Genomic DNA, 15,860 nt, shown 5'->3' with positions numbered 1-15,860 from the left:
CAGGAGAGTCCAGCGCTCCGTCATTCTCTGAGTGTTGGACTCATCTCTCAGCGCGCGCCGGGCTGCAGCGGCTGAGATCTTCATCACCCGACCACCTCCAGAAGCGGGACCCGGCGGGATTAGGTGAGTATAGGGGACTCTAACGGGGGTCGGGAGCCTGTCACCCCGGCACGGGGGGTGACAGGTTCCCTTTAAGCGGAGAGGAGTTTGACACCCCTGCTCTATATAGTCTATGGTCTGCGGGGAGGCAAGCACTGACGTCACGTGAGCAGAAGCGTGGCATGACGGGATTGGCTGCTTTGCGGCGCGCTCCTGTTAGCAGCATAATCAGCGCTCCCTCAGAAACCACTATGATGCTCGGTGTGACTACCCGAGCAGGCTCACTCGCTGCTGTGGGACCGCTCCTGGCCTTTTAATGCGCTATTGGAAACAACAGGAATGGCACACTATGACCTACGTTCCATGAGGCGCCTACATCTCAAATACCTGTTCATGCGAACGTTGTGATACACTGTGTTACACTGACTACGTCATAGTCGGGAGCCCTAATACTCCGACAAGTGACTGATCACATGATCCCTCAACCACCTCACGTGTTCTTCAGTCTATTAGACTTTTTAAATTACCATTCCTCTCTACACAGAGCAGCACTAGCCGTTCCCATTTCGGTCACATGACCTCAAGACCACGTGACCTACCAAGAGCAACTCGGTTCTAAACACTGGCATGAAGAGTCTTCGGCTGTGGGGAGTTTCGGCCATGTTGTTGTGGCCCCCACAATGCCTCGCTGTATGAGTACTACTTCCCTAATCCCTGCTAATCCTGTGTTTCCTGCAGATGTCGAGGCTCTTTATTCCTTCCCCGCGAACAGCGAGAGGTAATAAATCTACTGTATAATAATAGTAGTAATGATGCTGCACCTTCTAATAGGAGAGTAATGAGCTGTGTTACTGAGGTGACAGGGAACACACAGTGACAGGCTGTCATCCCTGCAGCTGGCCTCACTGCTTCTACAGGGTTATTGCTGAGTGTGTGGCTGCTATGTAGCATGGACATATAGTTACTGCTCATCCCAGAACAGTGAGAATAAGTAGTCTGTGTCACTACATTTCATCTGCTCTTTCCAGCAGTTTATACATATATTGGTGGAAAGTCCAGGGGCGTCCTCAGCTCTCAAAGTTATCTACAGGATGGGGGATTATAGGGAGGTCTGTGGGGTCGGACTGCTGGTACCCCTGATGATCACCAGGGCAGAGCGCAGCATGTGTGGCCATTCATTCTCTATAGGTATTCCTAACATTGCTGAAATAATGTGGGGCCCCACTGATCAGCTTGCTATATAGGATCGGGGATAACCTTGCATTTGGCCTTTCAGTCTACACTAGAATAAGAGCTGAGTGCTCCTCATACATTCCACGCATCTTGGCTATGAGACAATTTGTATAATTACGCCTATGTGTATGTTACAGTTATACAGATTTGTAATTTACTTCTGTTTAAAAATCTCCAGTCTTCCTTGGCTTATCAGGTGCTGGATGCCCTGCAGGAAATGTTGTTTTCTCTTCAGTCTGACACAGTGCTCTCTGCTGGAACTGTCTGCAGCAGCAGCAAATCCCTATAGAAAAGCTCTCCTGCTCTGGACAGTTCCTGTCTTGGACAGAGGTGGCAGCAGAAAACACTGTGTCAGAGTGGAAAGAATACATCACTTCCTGCAGGACATACAGCAGCTGATAAGTAGTGAAGGGCTTGAGATTACATTTTATATTATATAAAATATTTTATATTAGTTTTATTACTTTTGTAGTTGTAAGTCTTTCTCTTGATCCATTTTCTTCTCTTACAGTCATTACTATTCCAGTCATAAACAGCAAATGAGAAACACTAGACACTTGAAGCAATTTTCCTTTTTATTAAACTTTTTGTTTTCGCCAAGTATTAAAGAGGTTGTCCAGGAAAGTAGAAGGTCACTGGGGGGGGGGGGGGGGGGGTCCCACCTCTGCACCCCCTGCTGACCTCCATATCGGGTCACACCGGCTCTTATGAATAGAACTGGGGGTGTGGCCCACAGCTGTATTCATTCCTATGGAGCCAATAAAAATAGCAGAGAACATCACTCTTTCAGCGTACTCTGCTCTTTCTGTCGCTCCATAGAAATGAATACATCTGCGGGGCGCATGCCGGACCCGTGGCTCTGTTCATAACAGTCGGCGAGGCCAGATACAGAGGTCAGACTACCATGACCTCCTACTTTTCTTCTATAGGATATGTGGATTGGGGAAAAGTGAGTTTTTGCTGGGCAACCTCTTACTTTTGTTAACTTTAGTAAGTAACAATTGTAATGCTGTGTTCGCTTTGTAGATTCTGTTTGGATCTTAGGCATAAATTCCACAGCAGTTCCTCTGGTAACATATGTGAATGGGACTCTTTATGCCCTGTTCACATGCTCCAGAAAAAATCAGGGCGTAATAATGGCTGCGTCATGGATGGTGTAATTTGCAGCACGTGCATCATTCATGTGATTTAGTAGAACCAATCACTGCATATCCGTGACAGAAACCCGAACCTACAGCAGTGCTTGCAATCTGGACAGTTTGTATTAGTGGAAACTGCTGAAACTTAACCTTTACAAGTTGTGAGGTCAAAATTTTCAGTAAAAATGCAGGGTTTGTGGTTGAACATTACTAGGACTGATCATCCATTATTCCTAGCAGTAATATTCGTTATGTAATATTCTTGGTGTTTTGTGTGACCAATCACTGAATATATCAATGTCATGGTATGAAGCATTTTATCACGCTGATAACATCCATTCTGTTTCCTATCTATATTTGTAGTGGGACCTTGTACTTAACATTCCCTGGAAAGACAAGACTTGATTTATATATACTTCATGATGGACCAAGACAAGAGCCTCATAGCTGAGAGTATATTAAACATAACCCTGGAGATCATCTTCCTATTGACTGGAGAGGTGAGGGATTCTAGGTTCACAATTAGCTGTGTTAATAATTGTGTGTTTACACAGAGAGATTTATTTGACAGATCTTTGAAGCCAAAGCCAGAAACAGACTATACACAGGCAACAAGTCATAAAGGAAAGACTGAGTGGCTGAGCGGACCTGAGACGTCACGTCTCAGGCCCGCGTCAGACACCCGGAAGCGGCCGGGCACCGGAGCGCTGGAATCGGGGAGGTGAGTGGACGTCTTTTCCCTCAGCTACCTCCTCCCCGGTCCCAGCAAAAAACTGCCCCCCCCCCTCTGGAGTACCCCTTTAATTACATACTCGCAGCAGTCTGAAAGTATGTGTGCACAGGACCTGCCACGACCTTAGCTCGAAGTGGAGCTGCAAAACTCGCAGTGAGATTTCCGCTGCGAGTCGGTCAGTGTGAACTTACCCTAAATGGGACAAGATTCAGCTGAGTTTCCTGTGACATCAGAGGATGATGCATTTTATCAGGGGAGGAGGAAGAGCTGGCGAGCAGGAGACAATACACATTTTGTAGTTTTTCCATCTCCTGTCAGTATGGAAGCCAGTACTATTAGTGGTAACACTATATTAGTAAGTTGTATATCTTGGGTTAATACTCTTATTTAAATGCAGTTTTCTCATACTGGAATACTCTTTTAATAAGAGACAAGTCTGGAGGGGGCATGAAGTACTATACCATGTCAGCTAGAGCTCAGAGCGGATGGGCCCCGTGTAACACCCCATGAGTAACTGCGTACAGCTACCTTTGGCAGAGTCATCTGTAATAACTGGTTTATTATGATGATCAAATTCTTTCTAAATCTACAGGATTACACAGTAGTGAAAAAGCAATATGGTGGGCCTCGCCAGCCATCAGCAAGATGGGCCAGGTCCCAAAGCCCCATTAAGATGCCTCCATCTCAGTCACTGACACTTAAGAGAGACAGTGAGCAGAAGATCCTGGAACTCACTGACAAGATCACTCAGCTGTTGACTGAAGAGGTGAGCACTGCTGGGATTGCTGGGATGCGATATAGCAACACCAAAGGTCTTAGCATTAACTGTATCCTTGTGTCTCAGGTTTCTGCAGGTCAGTATTTAGAAGGACCCAAAGACCTGTATGATGATGATCTGGATAATCCTGAGATGCTCTCATCTCCAGGTAAGAAGAGAGGTTATTTAAAGCAGCTATCCAGGATTTAAAAAAGCACAGCTGTTCTCAGTTGTTTGTTGTATTACATACTTTGCTCCGTTCGCTTAAATGAGACTGATCGGCAGTACCACAAACGAACTGAGGACAGGAGTGGTGCTGTTTGTGGAAAAAGATACTGTAGCAATATTTTTTTATTATCTGTTTTCTAAACAGAAGATGGTTGAAGCCTTCTACTCCCTGACGCTCATTTCTGCAATTCCATGTACTGGAAATGCCATATCGGATGTGGAGGGGGCAGGTGTATATTGCCATAGCTGCACAATGTTGCAGCAACGTCAGAAACAATGTGCAGCTAGTGGTAATCGTGCAGGCGAGCTTTTGTCCATGCACGATAATCAGCTATATATCCACCCCCTCCACACCTGGATGGTGTGGATCCCAGAAGTGAGTGCTAGGAGGAGGCTTTAACTGTCTTCTTCTCCCCGGAAAACCCATTTTAAGGAAAGGAGAAAGCTTCTTTTAACGGTAAACTACAGACATTTATCATCTGATCATGTATGTAGTCACTCTGTATTTCCCTACAGATGGCTCTGGGGACCGAAGTAAACAACAAAGATCTTCCAGTCCTTTTTATTCAGATTATACAGAAGAAGAGCAAAGTGATCCACATGATGGTGAGGTATGTGGAACTGAAAGGTCACCAGTTGCCGTTATATCGACATGTATCTGAGAAGCTGATAGTTGTGTATCTTATTTTGTTACCTGATATCACAATCTACACATTATTGCTCCTGGTTTACTAGGGTGAAGAGTCACTTCAGATTAAAGTTGAAGTTGTAGAGGGGGAGGATGGTGATTACAGTAGCAGTGATATGCAGTGTAAGGAGGAGGAAGTCCCCGTAGATATCACTGAAGGTGAGTAATAAGTCCAATCTTAATTCATAAATTTCCTTCCTGTTTTATATGATTTTAGTTGAGATATATATATATACATACACAGTACATAATTAAATTAGATGGCCAGGGTCCCCATCACATTCATTTACATTGGATTCAGAGCTTATTTTACAGGAGAAGTTTGGCTTTTTAGTATATTCTTATCACCATTTGCTTAGGGTTCTTTATTTAAAGGGGAACTCCGGGTAGAGGTAAAAAAAAATGAAACTTCTGCAGAAGCATATAACAATACTTACCTATCTATCCCAGTTTTGAAACTACCAAAATCCATTTGTTTTGGGGGGTTTTGTTCTATTTTGTGCTTCTGCACTTCCTGGTTGGGCAGATGTACTCAGTACTACAGGTTCCAGAATGCAATGCTTTCCCTCAGCTGTTCCATTACAGTCCCCCACCCTGCTTATTCCCCGCCCAAAGCTGTTGCAGAACATCTAGGCTGTGTTAACACATTGCAGTTTCATTGTGTTACTGAATTATTTGCAGTACATTTCATTGTGGTCCCACCCGCACAGCACGCTGTATTCTCTACCTGTAATGCTGATATTGGAATAAAGCAAAGAATTTTTGAAATATTTCCCCCCCCCCCCTTCCCACACACATATTGTGATCAAGCATCTTTTATCTTTGAAGTTGATTCCCACAAAAAGGACTTTTATCCGATAAGACATGGGATATCTTACATGTTTATGCCTTGTTTTTTTCCAGATTGTTTTATTTTCCAGAAATAATCTAGTAAAATATAATTGAGATGTTCATGAACTATTATCCAGTTAATTTAGATCTCACCAGTTCCATAATAGTGCAAATTGTGTGTAACAGAAATAAATAAAACAATGTATGAGAAAAATTATTGGCATATACAGGGCTGTGGAGTCGGAACTAATTTTTTGCTGGAGCTGGAGTTGGAAAAAAAATGTACCGACTCCAACTCCAGCTTTAAAAAAAAAAATCTTAGAACAATTAAAAATTGAGTTTTGATATGAAGTTTTGCTCATCAATGTATATTATGAGCAACATACTAATAGGACACAGGCCCTATTAGATAAGGGTGGTGAAGGAAAAGTTGTCGGTCGCAATTTGGCAGTTTATTTCTGAGCTGGAAGAGTCCATTGTGTGGGGGGAGATCTGTGCTGTTCTCTTCCTGGATGCTGGATGACTGTATATGAGCAGCAGTGTAATATGAAGATATCCTGTGTAATATAGAGGAGGAGGAGAAGACATAAGTAGTGTAGCAGTAACCTCTGTCCTCAATGTGGTGTTTTTCTTCAGTGTTCTATGGCTGCAGCTGTGTGTGTGTGTATATGCTATGGCTGCAGCAGGCTGTGTGTGTATGTGCTACTGCTGCAGCAGCAGGTTTGTATGCTATGGTGTGCCCCCACACCCACAGTGACCCCTCTATATCACTATGTGTGTGACTTCTCTATATCACTATGTGTGAGCCCCTGTATATCACTATTGCTGACCTCTATATTACAGGGATCTGGCATTGTTAGCAGTGTTTTGGTGTGTATGGTGAATATTTAGTTAGAAAATAGAAGATTGTCAGCAGGAAAAGACCACCTGCTCCATCTAGTCTAGTTGCGAGTAGTTCAGGACATGGAGGCTGGAGACTGGCTGCATCCACTGCACACACAGGAGAAGCTGCTTTATATCTTTCCTTATTCACGCCCCAGGATCATGTAGGGCATTAGGGAGAAGCTGCTGAGCCAGTGTGATATATAGCTCCCCTGGTTTATGACTGGCCATTGAAGAAGGAGCAGGAGTTGGTCCTGATAAAATTCAGGAGTTGGAGTCTGAGTTGGAGCTGCAGCTTACCGACTCCACAGCCCTGATATATTAGTTAAGAATGTGTTGTGGTCTGTGTTGTATAAAAAGGTTAGATGGCCATAGAACTGATGTAATGAAAAACAAATGTCTATGAAACATTTGCTAGTTATAACATGATGATAAATCTCACACTAATATAAATATAATTTAAAGGGAACATATCACGCCGAAAATCCATCTTAACCCCTTAAGGACAGAGCCAATTTCGATTTTTGCGTTTTCGTGTTTTCCTCCTTGTGCATCAAAGGTCATAGCACTTGCATTTTTCCACCTAGAAACCCACATGAGCCCTTATTTTTTGCGTCACTAATTGTACTTTGCAATGACAGGCTGAATTTTTGCATAAAGTACACTGCGAAACCAGAAATAAATTCAAAGTGTGGTGAAATTGAAAAAAAAACGCATTTTGTTTATTTGGGGGAAATGTGTTTTTACGCCATTTGCCCTGGGGTAAAATTGACTTGTTATGCCTGTTCCTCAAGTCGTTACGATTAAAACGATATGTAACATGTATAACTTATATTGTATCGGATGGCCTGTAAAAAATTCAAACCATTGTCAACAAATATACGTCACTTAAAACCGCTCCATTCCCAGGCTTATAGCGCTTTTATCCTTTGGTCTATGGGGCTGTGTCAGGTGTCATTCTTTGCGCCATGATGTGTTCTTTCTATCGGTACCTTGATTGCGCATATATGACTTTTTGATCGCTTTTTATTACAATTTTTCTGGATTTGATGCGACCAAAAATGCGCAATTTTGCACTTTGGGATTTTTTTTCGCTTACGCCGTTCACTGTACGAGATCAGGAATGTGATTAATAGTTCGGGCGATTACGCACGCGGCGATAGCAAACATGTTTGTTTTTTTATTTATTTGTTTACTTTTATTTATAACCTGGGAAAAGAGGGGTGATTCAGACTTTTATTAGGGGAGGGGGCTTTTTATTGACAACAACACTATATATTTTTTTTTTACACATATACTAGAAGCCCCCCTGGGGGACTTCTAGTATATACACTTTGATCTCTCATTGAGATCTTTGCAGCATAGATATGCTGCAGAGATCCATGAGATCGGCACTCGTTTGCTTTCGGCTGCTGCAGCCGGAAGTAAACGAGTGCCGAGCCGGGGACGGCGCCATCTTGGAGCGGTCCCCGGCCGGCTTCAGAAACGGAGATCGCTCCTCCGGGATAATATCCTGGAGGAGCGATCTCCGCCACTAGACACCAGGGAGACGCTGGATCCGGTAATCGGATGCAGCTGTCATGTTTGACAGCTGCATCTGATTACTGTATTAGCGGGCACGGCGATCGGACCGTGCGCGCTAATACCTACGGTCCCGGGCTACAAGCGGCACCTATACGCCCTTTGTCGTTAAGAGGTTAAGATAAGGAAACGTGCTGGCACATCACCCAGCACGTTTCCTAAACATCCCCCTGTAACCTCCGTGCCCCCCTCCATCAGTCAGTAATCTTACTTTGAAGAAGTCCCGTGCTGTATGTAAATTTCTGGCAAGTAGTCACGGTGGGCGGATTTAGTCAAGGTGGGCAGGATCAGTCACAGGTCCTGGGCGTCTGTTATGGCTGTAATCACGCCTAGAGGGGCGTGCTTGAGGTCTGCCTTCCATCCACGTAACCTGGGGGCTTGCGTTTCACCTCGGCGGCGCGCTGACGTCATCCGCACGCAGCGCCGTCATCTTCCAGAGTCTGCGCATGCGCAGTACGTCGGCGTCGTCTCCCGCCGTACTGCGCATGCGCGGACTACAAAAGACGTCTGCGCTGCGTGCGGATGATGTCAGCGTGCCGCCGAGGTGAAACGCAAGCCGCCGGGTCACATGGATGGAAGGCAGACCTCAAGCACGCCCCTCTGGGTGTGATTACAGCCATTACAGACGCCCAGGACCTGTGACTGATCCTGCCCACCTTGACTAAATCCGCCCACCGTGACTACTTGCCAGAAATTTACATACAGCGCCGGACTTCTTCAAAGTAAGATTACTGACTGATGGAGGGGGAGCACGGAGGTTACAGGGGGATTTTTAGGAAACGTGCTGGGTGATGTGCCAGCACGTTTCCTTATCTTAAGATGGATTTTCGGCGTGATTGGTTCCCTTTAAATTAAAGAAAAAAAATATTTGTATTTTTTTTTTAAATTCTTTGGAAAAAAAAAAAAAGAACATACAGTAAAAGTAACAATCAACACAATAAGGCACAGAAATCTACATACTGGTAAAGCATTTGCATAGTAGTAGCTGAATATAGAACATGCATCAACGGAAACATTAGAAACAACCGCTAGTCTCGTGATTGAAAGAAAAAAGTGATAACTAAAAAAGAAAGTGAAGTTTATGGAAGGTAGGAGCAAGAGGAGAAGGGAAAGGGGGAGAGAAAAAAAAAAGGGGGGGGGGGAGGACTCCTGGACCATACTCACTTCTTCATGCTAATCTTCAGGCCATAATAAATCGTTTGTAGTCTGCAAAACATTTAAAGACAGTCCAGGCCATCTTGACACAAATTTCTCCTTTTGTCTTTTTTTTTTTTTTAACAACTCGTACATTTTTATCCACAGCTAATGCCCACAGCACCAGAAATCCCAGTCCTGATTGGGAATTAGAAGAGAACCATGATTTGGATAAGTCCCCGGAAGAAAACAGTAGCTTCCAAAGCAGAAACTCAGAACTTCAGGATGCTGACATGAATAATGAGATTTCTTATGATGAGGAAACGACTCCTGATAAATGCACTTTTCCTTCATATGGCACGGCTCACAGTGGCAAAGTTTTTACCTGTGTGGACTGTGGTAAATGTTTCAGCCAGCAAGATGCGCTATTGATACACCAAAGGACTCATGTAGAGGAGAAGTCCTATCCATGCTCCTATTGTGGAAAGGGCTTCAAAAAGAAATCAAACCTTATTCAGCACCTGAAAATCCACACGGGTGAGAAACCATTCCTCTGCTCAGACTGTGGTAAGAGTTTTACTCGGAAAGCTGATCTCATAAAACATCAGAGAATTCACACGGGAGAGAAGCCATTTCCTTGCCTTGAGTGTGGTAAATGTTTTACCCAGATATCTGCTCTTATAAGGCATCGCAGATTTCACCCAGGTGAGAAACCCTTACTATGTCCTCATTGTGGGAAATGCTTTTCATATAGATTAGCCCTTATTACACCCCATATATGCCCGGCAGATTAGAACTATGGCAATATATAAATATGAGATTCGAGCTAAGAGGTTCATTTACTGAACACTGATCTGCTAGATTGAAGGTTTTATCCGGCATGGATCTTAGAAAAGCATCCTAAGGCTCCTTTTACATGTCCCGATTTGAGGTTGCAAGAAGTGTCCATCAACAAAATCTGTGCTCATTTGCAGGATGATTCCTGCGGCCGAGCTGCATGCTCAATAGCTGAATTCTATATATGCATTGTTATCTGGGGCATATCTGTGCGTCTGATAAAGATAATTTACAGGGCTGCACAAAAGATTCAGCCTGTGCATTGGATGATCGCTGGCTCTTTTACATGGAATGCTCATTTACCTAATAAACAGTCCAAGGAATGCTCATTATACCAATCGGTTTATGGAAAAAGGGACCCTTACACATTGCAGTTCCGTCATGTTATGGTTCGATTGCAGGAAACCGCTGCATTACCCTGAAAACATTGCAATGAAAGTGCAATGCAACAACCTTACTCCACTATTCTTTATTTAGCTTCATTATTTTTTGCATTGTACCTTTCGAGGAAGTGGCTTGGCTGTGCACTCCTCCTATTTGTCCAAGCCAGCTGTGAGGATATTTTCGAGTGCTGTGAACCCCATATGTACACAAGTTGAAGGGAATGGGAACTGAGCTGCAGTAACACAACACAGCCATTACCCAATGTACGAAGCTGTGGCTTCTGATTCTGTACATCTGGGCACCATCGCAGTTGTAAAACAGATGTTTGGGGTCTGCCTCATTTCTGTGTATTTAAAGCTTGTAGACATTTCTGAAGCCAAGATGGAAAGCTACATTCACTGTAGTTTTGGAGCTAGTGTGGGGTCTCTAATCATGTAGAGGAAACTGCCTGCTAAGGACCCCTTTATTTCTAAATATTGTTTGGTCATCAGCATTAACGTTGTGTGTCTGTATGTGGCAACTTCATCCAATCGGTGCTACTCCTGCCAAATTTATGGCATCACTTCCTGGCACATATGTGGAACTGTTTTTAACAGTAGTAGCTGATGGGTGGCAAGGTGCCCATACAGCAAACAGATGGAGATAGCCAGCTAACCTGGATAATGCACGACCAGAGGACCTTTGAATCCAGAGCATACGAGTATGAAGAAACTTGTAGAGGTCAGCACTTACTGTTAAAAAAATTCATAAATAGCAGAGCCCATAGAAAAAACATGCAGGACACAGACTTTTTGTCTTGCATGTTTTTTCTATGGACCCTGCTATATGATTTTATAAAGATTACGAATCAATGGATTTATTTATTTTTTTTTAACAGTAAGTGCTGACCTCCACAAGGTGGCCTTTCACCTTTAATAACTGACTGCTGAATGATTGTCTGGCAGTCGGTTATCCCTCCTGCCTGCCATCCCCACACACAGGAACCTTTGGCACAGCTGAGCGTCCTTGTGTTCTCTATGGGGAAGGGGTAAGCTTCTGCAATCTTTGAACACAATGAGTCTGCTTTGATTTTCCATCACACCCGACACCTATCCTCAGCTACATCATCTGTGACAGCAGGCTACTGTTATACTATTTACTAATACTATCTCCTTTACTAATGATATATGTTTGTTTCTAATAAAACCCCATCGTCATAGATCTTATTATTATTTCTGGCAGATGGACACAGCATCAGGAATTCCCAGGAAGGCCAGCTTACTGTATCTTCAGATTCTAAAAGAGAAGATAGAACTGCCTCTGAAAAATCTGCAGAAGAAAATCTGAGCTTTGCAAGTATTAACCCAGTCCTTCAGGATGCAGATATAAATAGCGATCCTGCTTATCAGAAGGACAGTTCTCCTGATCAGTCCAGTTTTGCTGTTTATAATGCAGCTCCTAAAAGTGAAAAAATATTCCCCTGTCTAGAATGTGATAAATTGTTCACTCAGTATGCCAAACTTTTGATACATCAGAGAAGCCACACAGGTGAAAAACCATTTTCATGTTCTTTCTGTGGAAAAGGTTTTACCGAAAAATCAAATCTTATCCAGCATGAAAGAATCCACTCGGGTGAGAAGCGGTTTATATGTTCAGAATGTGGCAAAGGCTTCACACGAAAAGCCGATCTCATCAAACACTTGCGAATTCACACAGGAGAGAAGCCCTTTCATTGTCTTGAGTGCGGAAAATGCTTTACCCAGAATTCTGCTCTTTTAAGACATAAGCGATTTCACTCTGGAGAAAAACCCTTTTCATGTTTAGAATGTGGTAAATGCTTCACACATAGACCTGCTCTTAATAAACATCAGAAAATTCACAGTCGGGAACAATGTGGATCACGAGCTAAATGTACTAATTGTGGCATCTGTGCGGCAAAGGAATAAGTATTCTATACAGAACTGGTAAAAAGAATATGGTGGGAAAGATTTGCTTACAGCAACAATCAGGCCAATCTTCAAGAGCCTTATAACAGCAAGAAACTGAATCTGAATTGTGGCTATTTGCAACCACTCCACTTTTGGTGCATATGAAGAGCCTGAACAGGCAGCTGAGGTGGATGCAGGCGACCAACTCTCCAATGTAACTTTACATTAACAGTCAGACTTTGTTCACCTTGGCGCATATAATCAAACGTTATTCTTGTACAATGTAAACTTATACTAGACAGCTGAAGAAGGCACCATATTTTTTATAGTAACTCATTCTATTTAGAAGTCTAGTGCATCTTCAGGCTGACTAGCTTAAAGGGGTTATCTGGCGAAAAATTTTCATATAATGCTTCCCCGTTGGAAAACATAATAAACGTTTTATGCTTACCTCTGCGTTCCCTGGTGTGGCGTTTCCACTGACTGCAGCCACCACCACTTCTGAGACAAACTTATCCCCTGAGTGACAACTTGCTCAGCCAATTACTGGCCACAGCGCTGTCAGTGATTTGCCTGATCAGGCTGTCACTCCTGAGATAAGTTCGTCCCAGAAGTGGTAGTGGCTGCAGTCAGCTGGGACACCAGAGATGCCGCAGCAGGACACTGAAGGAGCGCGGCAAGGTAAGCATAACATGTTTGTTATGTTTTCCAACAGTGCAACATAAAAACTATTTCTAATGCCGGATAACCCCTGTAAAGCGTACCTGTTACAAATAAAAAACTTTTGACATATCCTAGGGACATGTATTCTAGGGTCTTTATAGGTCAGGGTCTGAACACTTGGACCCAGACAGATTAGTAGAACAAGCAGGGAGACGACCACGCTGCTGTGTGCTCCTCTCCCCACTCCGTGTCTGTAAGATTTGGATGGCCCCATAGACTTAATATGGAAGTCTGCCCAGGTCATGTGACACAGAGCCAGGAGTGAACGCGCTGTATGTGTACTTCTTTGATCGTTTTTTTTTTTTTATTATTATCGCTTACGGTCTGAACAAAACTTTTGATATACCTGTTACATCAGAAGTTCTTTTTTAATGACAGGTACACTTTAATTAGGTTTGCACTTTGTATTAATTATCTTAATTGTGGTGCATATAAACCAAGCAAGGTGCAGAAATGTCTAAAATATATTCAAAATGTGGTGCAAGTCATATTGGCCAGTTTTTTTATTTTTGGCCACTAGATTTTTGGCACAGGCAGCTTTGATATTCTCTCATTGTTCCAGTCGACAACTACAAATCCTTTAATCTGCCTGAGCAGCAAAAGCAGGACAATTGTCGATAACAACATTCAGCTATTAACAGTCCCGGATAATCCAGGAGACCAGATGGTTTCTACATTATCCAGTTTCATACATTTACCAGGAGGATATTTAGTTAAAAGTACCCAGAACAAGAGCTGACACTTCTCTTCTAGTAAATTAAACCATCCACACTTTTCATTTTTGTATTCGGACTATTCATTTCTGTTGGCGGACCATCAGAATTCCTACCAGTGCCAAAGCAGCTTTACTGGTTTTACTATTATCCTTTTTTCTTTTTTTTTTAACTAGAAAGTGTAAAAAAATTGTGTGCAGTAGATTAGTTCTTAATGGTACAGTAGGTCCACCCAGGGTTCAGTTCACTTGGTAGTAAAGATTTTTAAATGCTATTCATTTTTAATCGAATTTTTAGAATTTTATGTGTATTTAAATAGTGCTTCAACAGGATATTTTTATACGTTTATTTAAGAAGACTCAATTATTGCAGTTCTTTCATGCAAAACAAATAACACACAGTGAAGCAGCATGAATTTAATGTTTAATAAAATATTTAATTTAAATGATGTGCTAATACAGTAACTTTAGTGCTATAAAGTTTTGTATTGTTTGTATACCTGTGGGAGATGTACAGTAAATGCTTCTATAGATATTTATTCAATTAAATGTGTTTTTATAGAATAGTTTTAATATCAGTCTTGTTGGTGATTAGTAAAGATATTTCTGAAAAAATACTGTTTTTCTTTTTACTATAAAAAAGTGTTATTAATTAAAACCCCCCTCCCCTAATAAAAGTCTGAATCACCCCCCTTTTCCCAGGTTATAAATAAAAATAAATAAATAAACATGTTTGCTATCGCCGCGTGCGTAATCGCCCAAACTATTAATTTATCATATTCCTGATCTCGCACCATTAACTGCGTAAGCGTAAAAAAATCCCAAAGTGCAAAATTGCGCATTTTCGGTTGCATCAAATCCAGAAAAATTGTAATAAAAAGCGATCAAAAAGTCGCATATGCACAATCAAGGTACCGATAGAAAGAACACATCACAGCCCCATAGACCAAAGGATAAAAGCGCTATAAGCCTGGGAATGGAGCGATTTTAAGGAACATATATTTGTTAACAATGGTTTGAATTTTTTACAGGCCATCAGATAATATAAAAGTTATACATGTTACATATCGTTTTAACTGTAACGACTATAACATGTCAGTTTTACCCCAGGGCGAAAGGCGTAAAAACACATACCCCCCAAATAAACAAAATGCATTTTTTTCAATTTCACCACACATTGAATTTTTTCTTGCTTTTGCAGTGTACTTTATGAAAAAATTCAGCCTGTCATTGCAAAGTACAATTAGTGGCGTAAAAAATAAGGGCTCATGTGGGTTTCTAGGTGAAAAAATGCAAGTGCTATGGCCTTTTAAGCACAAGGAGGAAAAAAACGAAAACGCAAAAAACGAAATTGGCCCGGTCCTTAAGGGGTTAATAGATCGGACAATTCCGCTCGCTACAATATGTTTATTTTTATTTTTTTTAATCTTTTTAGTTTTATAATGGGCAAGGGAGTTTTTTAAACCTTTATTGTGATGGGGGGGGGGGGGGGTGTTTAATACTTTTAAAAGGAGCCTGTCCTGTCACTGAGTACCTTAAACGCCATAGATTGTGGGGGTTAAAGGGGTTATCTAGCGCTACAAAAACATGGCCACTTTTACCCCTACTGTTATCTCCAGTTCAGGTGCGGTTTGCAATTAAGCTCCATTTACTTCAATGGAACTGAGTTTCAAAACCCCACCCAAACTGGAGACAACAGTAGGGGGAATGTGGCCATGTTTTTGCAGCGCTGGATAACCCCTTTAATGAGAGATTGTACAGATTACTGACTGGGTTAAAGGGGCTATCTGGGAAAGCAACAAACGCCACGGCCAGTGATTGGCTAAGTGGCCTGTCAGCTAAAACAGGCCAGTCTGAAGCTGGAGCGCGCGGACCCGGGGAGAAGTTCAGAGGAAGAGGAGCCCTGCAACCTGGACAGGTAATGTATAACGTTTAAACAAGGGCTGCAAGAACATCGGTAACAATGTCCCTGCAGCCCTTGTTAAACAATTT

The 15,860-nt window shown here is 42.4% G+C and overlaps 1 protein-coding gene across 2 annotated transcripts; it reads left to right on the top strand.

The window, feature by feature from the left end:
• The first annotated feature begins 344 nt into the window (after nt 1-344).
• LOC138799506 (gastrula zinc finger protein XlCGF26.1-like) lies at nt 345-14,485 on the top strand. Of its 2 annotated transcripts, XM_069980793.1 has the most exons (8): nt 345-877; nt 2,835-2,971; nt 3,797-3,970; nt 4,049-4,130; nt 4,706-4,800; nt 4,925-5,036; nt 9,474-10,010; nt 11,748-14,483. In XM_069980793.1, the coding sequence occupies exons 2-8, from the start codon at nt 2,891-2,893 to the stop codon at nt 12,449-12,451; spliced, it is 1,785 nt and encodes a 594-aa protein (XP_069836894.1). In that variant the 5' UTR covers nt 345-877; nt 2,835-2,890; the 3' UTR covers nt 12,452-14,483. The 2 variants fall into 2 exon arrangements, with proteins under 2 accessions (XP_069836894.1, XP_069836895.1); XM_069980794.1 differs by lacking the exons at nt 345-877; nt 2,835-2,971 and adding an exon at nt 2,987-3,192 and having other exon boundaries at nt 11,748-14,485.
• The last annotated feature ends 1,375 nt before the right edge of the window (nt 14,486-15,860 follow it).

Source organism: Dendropsophus ebraccatus, chromosome 8 (assembly GCF_027789765.1).
Source record: "Dendropsophus ebraccatus isolate aDenEbr1 chromosome 8, aDenEbr1.pat, whole genome shotgun sequence".
NCBI lineage: Eukaryota > Metazoa > Chordata > Amphibia > Anura > Hylidae > Dendropsophus > Dendropsophus ebraccatus.
This window is presented reverse-complemented; position numbering and strand designations above follow the sequence as displayed.

Coding starts and splice junctions, on each gene's coding strand:
- LOC138799506 (XM_069980793.1), top strand. CDS start 2,891: ATGATGGACCAAGACAAGAGCCTCATAGCTGAGAGTATATTAAACATA. Junction 3,971..4,048: donor CTCAGCTGTTGACTGAAGAG/GTGAGCACTGCT, acceptor CTTGTGTCTCAG/GTTTCTGCAGGTCAGTATTT. Junction 10,011..11,747: donor GCATCGCAGATTTCACCCAG/GTGAGAAACCCT, acceptor TATTTCTGGCAG/ATGGACACAGCATCAGGAAT.